Source organism: Astatotilapia calliptera, chromosome 7 (genome assembly GCF_900246225.1).
Source record: "Astatotilapia calliptera chromosome 7, fAstCal1.2, whole genome shotgun sequence".
NCBI classification, from domain to species: Eukaryota; Metazoa; Chordata; class Actinopteri; order Cichliformes; family Cichlidae; genus Astatotilapia; species Astatotilapia calliptera.
The window spans coordinates 60,236,043-60,252,257 of NC_039308.1; the positions used below are offsets into that span (position 1 = coordinate 60,236,043).

The 16,215-nt window shown below is 41.0% G+C and overlaps 1 protein-coding gene across 3 annotated transcripts; it reads right to left on the reverse strand.

The window, feature by feature from the left end:
* Positions 1-1,311: 1,311 nt before the first annotated feature.
* On the reverse strand, positions 1,312-15,250 carry plekhg7 (pleckstrin homology domain containing, family G (with RhoGef domain) member 7). 3 transcript variants are annotated; one of them, XM_026176315.1, is made up of 17 exons: positions 15,012-15,250; positions 13,686-14,468; positions 12,976-12,998; positions 10,640-10,758; positions 9,415-9,455; positions 8,949-9,050; positions 8,399-8,548; positions 8,041-8,136; positions 7,627-7,725; positions 6,236-6,349; positions 5,654-5,828; positions 4,560-4,675; positions 2,818-2,905; positions 2,644-2,723; positions 2,379-2,523; positions 2,080-2,177; positions 1,312-1,602 (listed from the first exon to the last, which is right to left on the reverse strand). In XM_026176315.1, exons 2-17 carry the CDS (start codon positions 14,355-14,357, stop codon positions 1,492-1,494), a joined length of 2,229 nt encoding a protein of 742 aa, XP_026032100.1. In that variant the 5' UTR covers positions 14,358-14,468; positions 15,012-15,250; the 3' UTR covers positions 1,312-1,491. The 3 variants fall into 3 exon arrangements, with proteins under 3 accessions (XP_026032100.1, XP_026032101.1, XP_026032102.1); XM_026176316.1 differs by having other exon boundaries at positions 13,686-14,471; XM_026176317.1 differs by lacking the exon at positions 15,012-15,250 and adding an exon at positions 14,630-14,858.
* Positions 15,251-16,215: the final 965 nt, after the last annotated feature.

Sequence of the window (16,215 nt, forward strand, 5' to 3'; positions counted from 1 at the left end):
TCTTACCGTGTCATGTTTTTGTCGCTTTGCAGGAATGATTCTCGAAGCCTCTAAAAGCGCTGAAGTTTGAGAAATGCACACAGCACCAACAAACAGCAAATGACTGAAAGAGCAAATCACATCTGAACCCGATGTTCATTCAGTGAACATTTCCCACTACACTGATTAATCAAGTAGTTTTTTAAATGAATTCTGGATGTTCTTCCATGCTGTCTCAAATATCGAATCCATGCTGTGATAAAATACAGAAAGTCTGAAACCACCCCTCATTTCTTTATATTTTGCTAATATAATTAATATTCTTCCTCTTCCAGGCTTTCTGGAGGTCTTTCAAAGTTTTCCTAATTTTCAGTCCTATCCTTGAACCTGACAATTCAGACAATTTTTTTTTTGTTAAGGAACTTAAGAGTGTGCTATGAATCATTCAACCATAAAAAGGGCTGAACCAGTGTAGTATCTACAGATAGCAGACTACTTGGAACTTGGCATATCTTGGATGCTGTGCAGTATGTCCTTAAAAAGATGAGTGGATGACAAAAGAAGAACAGATGGAAAATCCAGCAAATACTGGATCTGGCACTGGTGAAGGGTGGCTGTCAAGAAGCCATTATTAAGGAAGGCAAACAGATAGAAAATGAGTGGTAACGGGTCTTGAATCCAAATTTTCTTTTAGTTTATACGTATTGATGACAATTTGAAAGGAGCTCAGGAGAGAGGAGCGGCAGTGAAGGTCCACAGCCATCTGTAAACCACGGTGGAGGCTGCATTTCAGCCAGTGGTGTCTGAGATCTTGTCAGAATTAATCGTACATGTATTATAAATGCAGGAAAATACCATCACCACCATCTGCTATGCAATAACACCTGGAAAGCATCTAATTGGCAACGGCTTCATTTTTCAGCATGACAATGATACATACTGTCAGTGCAGTAAAACCATACCTGGATATAAAAACAAACCTGGACCTCAACATTACTAAAGCAGTGTGGGATCGTCTGCACAGAAAATGAAACAAAAGTGAGAAACATCAAAAGAAGAGCCTTGAATGTCTTTCAAGAAGCCTGGAGAACTGTTCCTGAAGGACTGTAAGAAGTTACAAAAAGCGTGCCTAAGAGATCAAGCTGCAGTGGTCATACTAAACTTTCAAGCTCTTTAGAATGCACCTATATCCTATTTTTAAAATATTAAATAATTAGGGGTGGCTGAAGACTTTTGCACAGTACTGTATGAAGCACTATAAAACATCAGAAGTGATCAATAGCTCACAGACAATTTAAAAACTGCATGAAATGATGTGTGGAACGCTAAACCCAACGTTTTACTACATGATGAGATGTTTATTTCACACTACTGTAGCAGCTGCCTTCACAGTCAAACCGTTTACAAAATCATCCTAGTGCTAGTGCAGTCATTTACAAGACATCAGGGGGCAGTGAAGTGCACATTAACAGTAGAAACTTTTTCACATGGCTTCTAGTTCTGCTTGATGGGTCATATCTGCGAAGACTCCAGCCACAGCGAGGAGCTCTTTACTCGTGCCTGCTGAGAGTCCTGCTTCAGCAGCGCCGTCACTGCGCCCTCTATCTTTGACATCCATACTCTCTGGTGGGGAAAAAATGTTTAGAAAGAGAAATATCAGATTTACCAGTTTGATTAACTGATAATATTATAAATTGTATAGTTTATTATTTCTTTGTAATGTTTGTTGCTGTAAGCTGTCCTAAACAGCTTCACACAAGTAAGATTAAACAATACAGCAATTTATTTTTATTTTCCTATACATTGTTCATCTAAACCAAAATAACAGAAACCTTTAAAAAGATTAAATGTATAGCTATGAATTTTTTACTATAAATAAATCTGAACAGACATGCATACAAACTGAATTTAGAAATCATTTCAAATATTTTAGCTTCACTTTCAGGCCTCTGTAGAGTTCACATCTTGCAATGATGTTTTGCACAAGGCAGAAATGTTTGGATAAACTTATGACACATTGTTCTTCTGAACATAATGTGATCTGTGTCCTGCATGCTCTCTTTGGAAACATTTCAGGTATTCACAGTTGAATTGATCTACCTTGACAGCCTCTGACGCAGCTTGCAGGATGAATGCACCAATACACTGTTGGTAGCGGTTCTGGTGCATTACTATGAAAGAATGAGGCAACCCCGATGCTATCAAGAAAGTACAAATGCTTTCATTTAATAACACCAATGCACCACATGGCATGCAAACATAAACAGAGAGACGTGACCCTGAAGGATATTTTGATTCTGTTGACTGCTTTGCTACGATGTGCTACAAACATGTATTTTATAAAAAATGGGTTTAGAGCTAGAAAACTCAATTAGTTGAATCTTAAAAATTTTACTTACAGGAGGCATTAAGTTGATCGATGTTTCTAAGTTGGAGTCGATCTAGAGAGATTGGCTGGTCGAGAACCGTGAAGGTGCATCCCTCCTTCAGCATCTGATCCAGCTCCAGGTTTTTCAGAGGATTCTGCTCTGGACCTATGGACCTCTGCACAGGATGTCAGGACATATATATGAAGTTATGAGGGATATGTAGTTAAGGCATCCTTGCACTAAATATCTATCACTAGCCTAGGTTAGAGTGAGCAAAGGTTAATGAGTGACCCACCTTCTTGTTTCTCTTCATCTTTGTAATCAGCAAGAATTCATCAAAGAGGAACATATAGACGTCTATGAGCTTTGCGTTCTCTGGGAATTAACCACAGAAAGACGACGTAAAGTTTTTAGTCAATTCGAAGCAGGAAGCGTGTGAAATGTGTTGGATTTATGCCAGCTGACACACCTGTGAGGACGAGTTTCCCTTCGTGCAGCAGACTCCTGTGAGAAATCAGATTATCCAGTGTGACAGCCTTCAGAAGATGTTTCAGATTCTAAAAGAAAGAAAGTCACATTAGAAAACATTTTCACCTTTTAGCGCTTTTCAGACACATCGGTCTTTCCATTAATCTGACAGCAACTCAGCATGTTGGCTTCTGAATGAGCACCCTGGCCCTCTACTAGTAACATGTACATATCACTTTAAGCATAGCACGTCTTAACTGCATACTATTGGATTAATAAATAGGTATGCGCATGATAGCGAAAGAGCAAGTCACTCGTGTCTAATTTAAGATGCATCTTTGGTATTTCAAATGCAGATGAGCTGTCTGTGTGAGGGCTACAGGTAGCTGCTGCAAACAGGTAGCACACAAAAACAAACACGTTCACATAAACAGATGACAATGGCGGAAAGAACTAAATGTTCAAAACTGTGGTCACATTTAACTACGGTTACATGCTGACACTACCAGTACCACGGGTGTAAATAAGTATTGTCAGCACTGACGATAGTTAAATGCTCACAATACTTATATGCAACAAGTCATTTACATGTAAGACTTACACATCGCAACTCTCTACCACTGCTATCTGTGTTCACTTCAGTTCAGGTTTGTTTATATAGCACCATATCACAATAGTCCTCCTCAAGGCAATTTATGCTTTACTATATAACTTGCAATGTAAAAGCAAAGACTACAACAATTATACAGTCCCCCTATGAGCAGGCACTTGGGAAAAGCTTTCTTTTAACAAGAAGAAACCTCCGGATCAGAACCAGGCTCACTGAGGGGCAGCTATCAAGGAACTGGTTCATGGTGAGGAGAAAGAGAAGAGAAAAAAAAATCTGACAGGACAAAACACAAATTTCGGAAGAGAATGTGTGTCACAGTGTATGACAGGAAATCTCCCAGAAGCCTGTAGCAGCAAAACTATAGCAGCAACTATAAGTTAACTTTTCAAAAAGGAATGTTTTAATCAGTTTAGAAGGTATCTGTCTTCCAAATACAAACTGGGAGGTGGTTTCACAGTAGAAGCTCTTTCCCCATACAACTGTTGGGTGGGCTGGTCCCATTAAAACAAAAGGGAAAAAAATAAGTGCATTTACACACATGCAAGTTTCTCTCCTCTGGTGTCTGAGTCTTTCTGTTTCACAGCGTGCTCTGCACCTGGATGACAGACTTATTACCTTAGTATAAGTGCTATGAAATCAAGCTATTCATTAACTGTCTTCCTTTCACTGCTCTCACTTACACCAAGTGTTTGCTGCTCTTTCTATTTCGCTCTGTATGCAAAGCCCATTCCCTTGCCACATGTACGGCAGAGAGAAAGTGAAGATAAAATAACTACAGATGAAGAGAATACAAACAGAAGTGTTAATCCACCTACAATGATAGGGAAGAAAGACTCTCTTGGAAAAAAGAAGAAGAAGAAGAATAGTGCCGCTGTCATCCTCCCATTCAAATTGAAGCTAATATTTAAAGATGTGAAACTGAACTATTATCAAATGACACTGTAAAACTCTAAATACTGCTATTCATTGCTTTCAGATCTGATTTTCTGATAATTTGATCAGTTTATCTGATGATCATCAGGCACTGGAGGATAAAGTGTTGGCACATCTGTGTGACACGTTGCTCTTTCAACACAGTTCCTGAAGACACAAACACACCCAAATAGCAATATATACACAAACACAGGACAGACCTCAGGGATGAAAGCACGCTTGTCCCTCTCCCATACAGGCAGCCAAACCAGGGCATCTCTCAACTGTTTCACTTTCTGGTAGTTATCCAGCCATTTGACCTTTCCTTCTAAATCACCTGTAAACAGAGAGGACAGGAGACTGAATGTCATTAAGGACAAAAACAGGTCCTCAGACTCAAATTGGTCACTGACAACTTCATTCATGTCTGACACGTCACACAAAACTCCTGCTACATTTCCTATGCCTTTTATTTTACGTAACATATACCTATGTAAAATATGCATTTTATAATGTACCAAAGTGCATAATGATTACATTCATTTATAATGCTATACAGTGATGCCATACATGGGCGTGACCATATCGTGAGAGATTTCAGCTGTCTCTGCTTTTACAGTAAATATCCCCCACACCCACAGAGGACTTTGGTCTACACATCCTAGCTGTGATTACAATACTCATTGTCACCTACGCTTTACACAATCATAACCTTTTAAAAGGTGTGGTAAAACACACCTTTTTAATGGTTATGGGACAAGGTTTAATTAAAGATTTCTGAACCCTGAGCAGTTTCGTTTGGTACGGTTATTTGTTCAACGCGGCAACATGACATTGAGTTGAACGGCTGTAGAACATTTCCCACAGCCTGTCCTTCCAGTTATATAATAAACCGCCAAAACAGGTCTGCAAGCAGAGGCTTGCAGTGAAAAATAAATGGTCAAGGCCTCCTGGCTGATATCCAAAGCATGCAACCTGTGTGCTGACAGGCACTGATACTAGCTGGCCTGTTTATGTTGACAGACTTACGTCCACTTAAAAAACCCTTCTATCTAGATATGTTTGTAAACCACCAGGAGGCAAACACGTCGTGCTGAAGAAACACCTGAGTCATGATCAGCTGATTAACATTACTCAGACGCCTGACTCAAAACATTCATTTTGCAAGGTGACGAGACCTATGCAGGCGCTTTAATTTAGCAGGACTGAAACAGTAAAAGCAAATTTAGCCAAGCAGAGTCTCCTAATGAGGTCAGCCGAAATCAAAAGGAGAGCATTTTGATAACAGAAGGGAATTTTCGAATTCAGTGCTCACATATCGATTTATCCACTTGTTCTGCTATAAGTTCCAGCCCTCGGGCTTCGTCCTCCTTCTGGCATCTCTTTGCGATATTCCGCAACAGCAGCGGGTATCGAGTTAGCCTCTGCAGCGGTGCCACCAGCAGGTCACGCAGGTGAAGCCTTCGGCACTGCTTGCTCCTCTCACACCACTGAGGAGAAAAAAGGAGGGACAAAGAATGGGTACAGTGACAGAACGAGTGAGGTCAAATGTTTGAAAGGACTTGACTTTGTAGGGAAGGAGGGAGAGGATGGGCAGTGAAATGCCTGTGAGAAGAAATTATATGTAAGACCAAACACAGTGACAGTTCCAGCAAACACACCAGCATGATGACAGGGAAAGTTACACAAGGTACAAACGGTGACATTCCTCCCATTGGCAGGCTGCTGTGACACTGAACTGATTGTTTGCTATTTGGGCACCAATGCTCCTGTGAGTCCTCTCTCACATTGGCACACAACACCTGCTGCATTGTCATGGTACACAGCGTCCTTCCCACTGTGCTGACTGGCACGCTCACACACACACAGACACACACCAGTAAGACCTCTCCTGTACCTTCACGTAAGTCCCAAAGTCCTCTCTGGGCTTCAGACTGTCCAGATACAGAAGAGCCGTGGAGTAGTTGAGGCAATACGTCTGCAGGCAGTGGCATATGCTCTCCTGGAAAGCCTGCCAGCAGACAGTAGTGTTAGACAAACACTGGGATACAGGCTGCTGGGTCGCATCAGCTGTTAAGCTGCAGATAAACATATCGTAAAAAAGCACAAAGAGGATGCCGCATGCACACATGCACGCACAAAAATGTCCAGTGTGTGTTTGTAATGGCATACATGCGTCTAAGATTGTCCTGTGATGTTTCTGTTAAACTTTTAATAATTTTATGTAATTGTAACTAGAGTTAGGTAACCTTTTCCCTTCTCAGCGAGCTTTGAAGATGCCATATTTTCAACACGCTCTTGTCATGAGAGAAAGGAAGATGGAACAGATAATAACAAAGCACATACGTAGATTTCAAAGTACAGTTTAAATGCAAGCATGCTAAATTTGGTCAGTGAGAGCATCGTGAAAGAAAGAAAGTAAATTCAGCTGTGTATTTGTGTTTTCATAAAAAACATCTGCATTAAGGGGACACTTTCCCGGGCACTAGTTATCACACTTGATTATTGGGCTATAAGACTCTGTGGAATGTGTTTTGTCCATGTGGGCAGCTAGAAATCTAGTCCAGCTTGAAGCTGTCGATTTTAGAGCAGGAGCTTCTCTCAGTCCATGGTGATGTAAAACGCTTGTGCAGTTACCAGTTCATAGCAGGCTGGAGCCTCGGTGGTTCCTAAGTTGTTCTTGAACATCCTAAACAAATTCCTCTCATGTGGCTATGCTTAAAGGCCAGGTATGTGCCAACAAACCAAGCAATTTAAATGAACTCAAATTCCACCCTAACGAGCGATTAAATACCTGTATGTGCATTTTTAATCCCGTGTGGATTAGAGAAAATCCAAAATAAAGTCCAACTTGTGTACCCAGTTCTTGTTTTTTGAAGTCATTAAAGATATATGCTATACAATCAGCCTATCCTGGAAAATGAACAGTCCAAAGAAATCATAAAAAATTACCAAAAAATGATCAGTGTACTTAAATGTTTGACCTCAACTGTACGAGAATATTACATTTTGGCTTTTCTGCACATTATATCAAGTCCAGCTGATCCTTAATAGCTAGAAGAAAATAAGAATGCTTCCCAAATAAGAGCTTAAGGTTAATAAATTCAAACTATGCAGCTATTTTTCAAGTCTTTGAAAAAAAAAGCTGTTTATGAAAATACTTTAAGGATTATATAATAATTAATCCAGATGAGCATATCATTCATACTTTTTCTATCTATTTTGATTGTCTTATCAGCGGGATAGTGAACACTGCTGTCACAGAGTCCAAATGTGAATCAAACTTGCCTTCCCCAGCAGATCCAGCAGGGTGGGACTGCCACCCTCAGTAATCTCCAACATGTTCTTGATAACGCGGAGGAGGCTGTTTAGGAAACCTGAGCTCACCTGGAGCAGAAAACAGTGTCAAATGTCACCACAGGGCCATGTGACATTTTTATAATATCACCGAGGTATTATGTTAAGATAATTGTTAACAAAGGTTTTTTACACCACATTATTTTTTGCTGACCATTAAATAAGCTTTAAATAAAAAGCTAGCATTTTAAAATAATACAGCTGTAACGACTCATCATTAGCCCTTTCATAGTAACTTTATGTTGATGTGACACCAAACCATGTTGTTTTAAGGATATGAAAGCAACTGTTGTTAAAAATGATTTACACAAACTCCTCATGCAAATGATTTGCATCATTTCTCACCAGGCAAAGCTCATTGAGATTCGCAAACAGCCTCCATGAGTCAATATCAGTCAGGCAGTTGGTCACCTGCAGGTTTGTGAGCGTAGCCGAAAACACCTGAGAGGCACAAAGAAAGCAGAAAGAGAATAGGTTCAAGGTCTCTCTCATGCCAGCATTAAATTTCAAATCCACTGGTGGAAAGACGGGAAAATCCAAAGAGACTTTTACACGAACTCCAAAGGCGGGAATTCAGTGAGAAGAATACAAAGAAGCAGGTGTTCAGTTGCATTTGGGTTTGGTCTATTTATTTGTGATCCTGTGTGTGTTTTTGTGATTGTGTGTATGTGTGCATTGTGAGGCTCTGTAGGGAAAGAGTCACCTCTTTGAGAACCATGAGTTGATCCATGAAGTAAACACACTCGCTGGTGAAGAGCTCCCAGATGGTCTCTTGTCTCTTGAAGCCCTGCGGGTCAGAGGAAGCACTGACCTGGGAAGACTGGTCTTGCAGGAACTCAGCCAGAGAGTAGTCCTGCTCACAGATACACAAAAAGACAAGAAGCTATAACTCAAAGTAAAGGCTGCATCCTCCACAGAAATCTCAGCAAACGTGTTTATTTTATGGCTGTAAATTTCCATCTGCCACTATTATAGATTCAGGAGTACATCAGTGTTTGTTTGTGTACATATACAGGTCGACTTGTGTAGTCACTGCCTAGAAATTCTGGTTCTTACACAGTCTGTGTCATTCAAACATTGTAGGAGCTTCCATGTAACTGTCAGCTTCTCATTTCTGAGTCATCTGGCAAACACTGAGTTGTATTTGACTTGGGAATCTGGATGGCTAAGCCTGGATCACAAAGTCAGTGAACGTACAGAACCAACACGATGATTTACAAAACAAACAGCAGCTAATAGCGCTCATTTCTTGCCTTATATCTCTGAAGCTCCAAGTTTCTCCAGTCTTGAATCTGTGCAGTTGAGAGATATTTCTCAATATCTGACACCGTGCATGTCTGCGGCTTGCCTTTACTCTGAAAGGGAAAAAAAAATTAGGCAACACATTAGGCAGATTTTTAGGGCTGTGCACTAGCCAAGAAAAAAGGGTGTGTGCCTAATTGTTGTTAATATCTGTTCACATAACAACCCAGCAGTTTCAAAACTAAATTAACAAGTTTGGCTCAAGTTCTGCATTTCAAGTGTTGACCAATTACAAAAAGCTGTGTGGGCCAAAAGGGATAAGAGGAAACACACTAATCTGCTTTGGGAAGTGGGTCAGAGAACAATGTCCAAACCAATTGCTCACTCCTAAAACAAAGTACATCAAAACAAATTACAAGCATGCCACTGGCACCAGTCACACACATCGATGACTAGCAGAAATACAAATGCACTTACCGTACTACGCCTCGAAAAAGGCCACTTTGACTTCTTGGTATCTGTAAAAGTTGTGACAGTGAAAAGAAGCGTGAGCATTTTAAGTTATACGCACATGACAGTGCCAATCACAGCTTGCTGAAAATGTCAAAAAAATCTTTTGTTTTTTGTAAAGTGACCACCACAAGTTCTGTCCTTTTGCTTTTTTTAAATTCTAGAAATACAAATAATGCTCCCTTTACGACACAACAACACTAGACTGATGTCTACTCATAACTCTATATAGCACTTTCTACAGATTATCTCTAGTCTGTCTGTTTTATAGGTGTGTAGATAAAGTTATAAACCACACTTTTAGTAAAGATGTAATAATAAAATAAGATGTAACTTACAATAATCTTGACTTTGAATAAATTTAATGCTATAAAACCATTACCTTCATTATAAAAAAGTAATTATAATCATTAATGAACTTAGTTTGAGGTTTGAAATTCAGCTAAAAAAACAAACTTTTATTAAAGTACTAAATTAAACATTTAGTCAAAGTAGCTTTCAAGTATTTCAATAATCAATAATGGTGGGGAAAAAACATTTTGCAGTATTTTTGTAGTATTTTTACTTGCATCTAAACAGGAATACCAAATAAATATAATTTAGTCATAAATTTAAATAGTCTGAGAATACTATAAACAGGAAGGCTCATCTCATGCACCATCATCTGACATAACGTTAGCCGAGCAAACTTAATTGATATCAAAGTGATTAGCAGATTGACTCTGCATTAGGGTAACATTTATGGGAGGTTTTATTGATGGTGTTGGTATGCTTAGCAACCTCATTTTGCAGCCAAAAAACATAAGTGAAGTGAGATAACTTTATCTTTGTGTTACTGGATAAAACAGGTACGGATGTAATTAGCAGATACTCAGGATATCGCATGCCTAAAAATTGCGATGATATTGTATGGTGGCGTGCCTGGTGAGTCCCACGTCTAAAAATAAAAAGTTCATGGAAATTCATAAAGTAAACTGAAAAAAAAAATCTAGCTGTTGTGCACACATTTGAGTCGATCACCATAACAACAAGAAAGGACACGATACAACCAAGCAGGAAGCAGGAAGTTCATTTTGCTGTGAAGCATTACAACAATAGACATATTGACTCAATAACAGACCCATACTAGTTCATGAGCAAGCATCACCTAAACAGAGGGCAGACTGCAATCTGCTGGGACTGACAGAGGTACCTGCGAAGTTTGAGTCATTTAGTAAGTCAGCTGCTCCATTGGACACGAAAAGATCTCCTGGAGAAACATCCAAGCCGGGCAAACTCACGACGACGGAGCTCCGTCTCCTCTGATAAAGCCTGAGGACACAAAAGCGGACAGGTGGACAATTTAAGATGGAAAAAAATCCAAATACGCAAACAAAGAAAAGACAAAACAACCAAAAAAACCAAAAACGAGTTCTTCATACTAAGAAGAAAAGCTCATCAGACATCAGAAATGTACAGTTCAATGATTATTACTCCATTGTAAGTGTATTATATTCTAAAAGAATGGAAATCATACAAGCAACAGGAAATTACAGAATTCCTATTTGTGGTTTTACATTGTTGGGATACCACTGAAATACCATCCGCATTGTGCAGCAACCCGGCGATTAACATAGGATAAGTGTTATGTGTCTGGTTATCCGTGGATAGATGCTTGTTAATGGATCGCCCTATTTGTGTGGAAGGAGGCAAGCTGTCAGTGTGTGCCAGTTATAATCCGCTTGGTCTGCTTTTCATAGTTAGTAACTGAGGCATGGCTGTGGCTGGAAAAACACAGGCCTGCCTCTCAGCCTCAGGCAGGGCTTAAACGGCCACTGTTCTCAAGTGTTTTGACTTATCCTCTGCTGCTGCTGCACTTCTGGGATTATTGCTGAAAGCAAAAATGGACGTTCACATGTTGAAATTAAAAATTAAAAGCCCAGTGATAAATCTTCATAAGCAATGGAAGCTGACCCTGGAATATGCAGGCTAAATATCCAGAAAGGGCACGGCCATGGAAATGTTTTCATTTGTTGTAAAAGCCCAAAAGGAGGAACTTGATTGGTGACAGCATGACATTAAACCGTCCCAATGCTAAATAGACAACTGCAGTCGTTAAACATGACTGCATACAGCCATAAAAAAGGACGCAAGGTTCTGCTAAAGCTAAGGCTCACTTTGAACATGCTGACACTGATCGACAAGCGGTCAGTGACCCACGTCAACACTCTGCGGTTTGGCTTTTAAATATTTTAGTGCCTTTGACTTCAAAAAGGAGAATTTAAGCAGGAATCAGTAGTGATGAAAGTAACAGATTAAGGGCAGATAACAGCAACACACAATGTGGCTAAAAACCATAAGGAAGTGTGACTGACAGATGAGGGCTAATGCCCCTGTTTAGATTGACAATACAATACAGTGGAGCAGAAGTAAAAGCAAGGGGAAGAAAATGCAGGAACAATTTATGTAAAACTTCTTCATTAGATTGAAGGAGGAAGTGTTCTTCCCCTCACGGTGCAACACATCCCCTCACACAGGACCTGCATTCTTGCTGCTGTGGCTGCACAGTTGCAAAAGTACCCTACGAGACTAATTCGAGTGCACATGTAGGCCACATAGCTGCAGGGCCAACTCATACACTTGGAGGATAAGTCAGTCTACAACTGAGCGGGGGTAACCTGGTACGTTTTTCCTCTAGGACACTTTTGTTCAACTGTGAAAGCACCAACTGTTCTTCGCTCTCACTGGATGGGCCGTTTTCTTCCTGGTAAACTGATACGACACCCATGTCCAGATCAATGTAAAGATGCTGAACAGAGAGACAGATAACAGTCGGCAGTAGCACCTGAGGGGACATGTGGCACGAAAGGTACGATTACCTCTTCATACCAGGGCAGTGTCGCCTTGCAGTTCATTCCACAGCATCCTCACAATGACATCCTGTTGGTTTGTGGCAGCTCAGAAAGCTTTCTCTTTGTCCGCCTCTCTGCTACAGAGAGCACTTGTAAAAATGGCCGCTTTGTTCATGCATAACAAGAGAAATAATGATGCTCCCAAACAAGACTGTCCCAACCAAGGCTCGCAAAGGCCCGGTCACTGTAAGAGGCACAGTGCCAGGGTGTAATTACAGGGACAATAGCTGCCTAATTATCCGGTGAGGGGAAGAGCCTGGACGCCTATTAGGAGGGGTGTGGGCGGCAGTAAGGGAAAACAGCCTTAATGAGCCCATACATAACCATAGGACTCTCAAAACTTAACCCACCAAGCTTATGAAGCATTAACAAAGACACGAGTGACAATGAGTGCACAACAGGGATCCTCAAAGCAAAGGTCCAATCATCCTCGCTTGCTCTCAAGCACCAAGAGAGCACACAACTCAGAGGCACTCTGACATGTTGTAGCTCGGATTTTGGGTTGTTTTTGTGAGCAGGTGAAACAGAAGGACAAAAATAAAAAAAGAAACCATATGTGACAGCTGTATCCGTTCCAGGAAGAGTTTTACGATAGGGTAACACAGACAACATGCAAAACAGTCCAAGGTACACTTACCTATCATGGCAGGATTCCTTCTCCTGTAAGAAAAAAGAACTTTGTTAGTGACCTCATCTTTCCAAATCAGCAGTTATACTACACGCCACATCGACACTGTCTCGCTCCACAGTCAGGACCAAGCAGAGGGTTCACAGACCTCCTGCCGCTAACAACACCACTATATCACTTTCAAAGACATTCAAATTTGAATCTGTATTTTAAGTGGTCGCTTGCATTCAAAAGCCTCTGATATTGGAGGAGAATGCCGGTGCTCTATTGAGGATCGGCTCGCTTGAATACCGTGAGCTGATGAATAGATCTCCCCATTATCTTTTTCCATCGCTCACTGACCCCTCCATTATTAGGTGACTGCTGACTGCGGTGAATAGGGGCCCGAGAAGAGCACTTCCCAGGGCTCTCCAGGCAGTGGGCTTGGTCAGAGCTGTCAGTGCATGTAACTGCTGATTCATTTGCTGTCAAAAGCTTGCATTGTGAGTGACCACTGCGGGAGGCAAGGCCAATTGAGGGAATGAAGGTTTTCCTCAAGGAAGGAATGTGCAACCATTTAATTTTTAGACTTTGCCAAAAAAGAAAAAAAATCTGCAGTAGATTACAGGAAATTTATGTGTGGTGATGGGGAAGAGGTTGGTGTGAAGGTTATGAAAAATCGTCTTTTTCCTGAGTAAATATGCAAACACTAAATTTACAAATACGTGGTAAAAGCTCACCTGAACTTCATCCTCAGGAAATCCATTGTCTTTAATAAGAAAAGGATGAGCACTGTGACATTCTTGTTCCACAGAAGTGATACTGTTGTCAAAAGTCTTTGATCTATGCGATCTGCTTCGCTGTTGGCCTGAGGATGACACTGGCTGATGATCGGCCTCCCCGTCAGAGAGTGGGCTCGCTGCAAGAGGTGAATCTACTCGGTGTCCTGGTGACAGGGGACTTATGGGGGATCCCGTGCTTGCAGATGATTGCTCTTCCTGAGTGCTCCCCATCCTGTGAGGCTCTCTAAAATCTATCTGAGGACGTCGGGTGCTCCTCATCCTCCTCAAGGTGGGAGATGTGGAGATACGTCCAGGAGCCTGGCGGTCAAACTGAAAGAAAGGTGGAGCCGAGTTGTCTGGGTTTACCAAAGACAAATGTCTCATTTTGGAGTGTGTCCGTTTGAGATCTATGTGCATTATGACTGGGTTACTGGTCTGGCTCTCTTTGTGCTCAAAAGATGGCGAGTCCGTTTGCGTCTCAGCATCCGCCACACCTGTTGTGACAACTTCATTTTCAGCCCATTCGATGTAGCTCCAGTCCAGCTTCTTTTCATTGTCCGTGTCCTTATCCTGCAGAATAACGTGCTGTAGAGAAGACATTGCAACCTCAAAGGCATTGTAGGGCTGCATAGATCAGGAAATGTGTAATCTTATAGTCTGATTTTTTTTCTCCTTCCACTCGAGCTCAGATGATAATCCTACATTCCAGTCACCGTTCACATCGCTTTACTTCTCCTGATTCTGCTGGGAAAAGATGAGAGTTAGCCATCAGAAAAAAGCAAATGAAACCAGGCACAAGCCTATATCCAAAAAATGAGTTTTAAAAGGTCAGCTGGCACTAAAGAAGCCCTGAAAATACATCGTGTGTTTATATAGTTTACGATACAGATGGAGTAGCTCACATATCCAACAGCAGAGTCACAGCACAGTGTGGCAATAGAGGTCTTGGCAATGTGGCGCTAAAGAGGCCATGCACCTTGCACTACCTCTACTGACTCAGGTTACCATCTGCTCCTGCTTTTGCATATTGATGTAGCCTTTTCTCCTTTTTACTATTTCGTTGTCCTAATGTACTACAACACTGCCTTTCACTGTTTACTCAAAGCCGAAAGAGCAGTTAACTCGGCACATCAACGAGCGGAGAAAGGTTAAGGGAATAAAGACAAAAAAAGTATCGATTTAACCACATCAACGATTTGTCTTAATAATAAATAAACGCGTTAACGTGAAGAGAGAGACTGCACATGCGCCGAAAGAGGGAAAAAATTAACAAGCCTGGTTTACTTTCATCCTCCGGTGCCTCGCGACCACTCGGACCGACAGCTCGCGGTGAAGGCTGACCGAGGGGAGTCCTGCTGGATGTCTGGATACAAGGCCGAATATTAAGTTATTTCTTATTTGTTCCTCCAGAGTGGAGCTCCTACTGCTGGTCCGTGTAGAGAGAAGTGAAGGAAGGAGTGGAGCGTTTCATTGTTCAGAGCTGTGAAAGGTGCGACTGCTCTGCTCTCTCTCTCTCTCTCTCTCCAGCCCAGTATGTCACACACAAGTTACACGAAGCCACCCGGTCAGTGTTTGCCTCACTAGTACACCTCATGTTAAATTATTGCCACCTACCTCTGTAACATGCGCAGTTCATTCAGATGCCTCAACTTTTTGGTAAGTGTAAGGATATAGACCACAACTGTGGATGTATTATTGTGAGCAAGTATCAGAAATTAATATCATATTAATTTCCATTAGAGACACTAGTTTTAGGTCTATGTATATTTAAAATAGTGTAATATTTAAAATATAATTTAGTTTGTTTTTTTCTGATGCTACATTTTTTAAAACCACTGCTTTTGATAAAAAAAAAGTCCAGGATTTTTTTCCCCAGTCGGTGGAATAAAAATTTGTCAGCATAAAGTGCTGCTCCCAATTATGTTTATTCAGTTTAGGCTGTTAGCCTGTCACTGTCTGTGTGCCAGCATCAAATTAAGGAAAGCCTAACATTATGCAACCCACTCATTTCTTCTAGTTTCAGAAATAATCTTCATAATTTTTTTGTGTTATTACCATTATTATTTTAGTTATTAGTTAGCTTTGTATTGCACTGAATCACCATGAGGAACCAGTTATTGAAACCAGTATGAAACAGCAGTCGGTGGTGTTTATATTTAACACAGAGAAAGTGGAACAGCTGAATCACCTGTTGGTTCAATGAAGTGAACACTACGGGGCGATGTAGGGTGAATCATCTGAGCTGCATGAGCGACGTTTCCGGAGGAACTCTTTAAGATTGGGTCTTGCGCGCCCCCTGGTGTAAAAGAATGGGTAGTACATGAAACCGCCACAACTTTTCTTCCTCGTGAGCTCCTGCCACTCTTCCACTGCAGCTGATTTCCTGCTGCTGATTTAACTTTCCCAATAAAATGGGCAAATGACACTTTCATTTTAAGCCATTTCACATTCATGTGCCATAATGATCGTACATTCAGTATTGATTAAA

Bases quoted from the DNA above. Each gene is read 5' to 3' on its own strand.
- plekhg7 (XM_026176315.1), bottom strand. From the start codon at position 14,357: ATGCAGCCCTACAATGCCTTTGAGGTTGCAATGTCTTCTCTACAGCAC. The intron at 4,676-5,653 runs GTGAGCACTGAA...CTCTGTTTACAG, and splicing joins ACAAGTGGATAAATCGATAT to GTGATTTAGAAGGAAAGGTC. The intron at 2,906-4,559 runs GTCTGTCCTGTG...TCTTTCTTTTAG, and splicing joins AGCGTGCTTTCATCCCTGAG to AATCTGAAACATCTTCTGAA.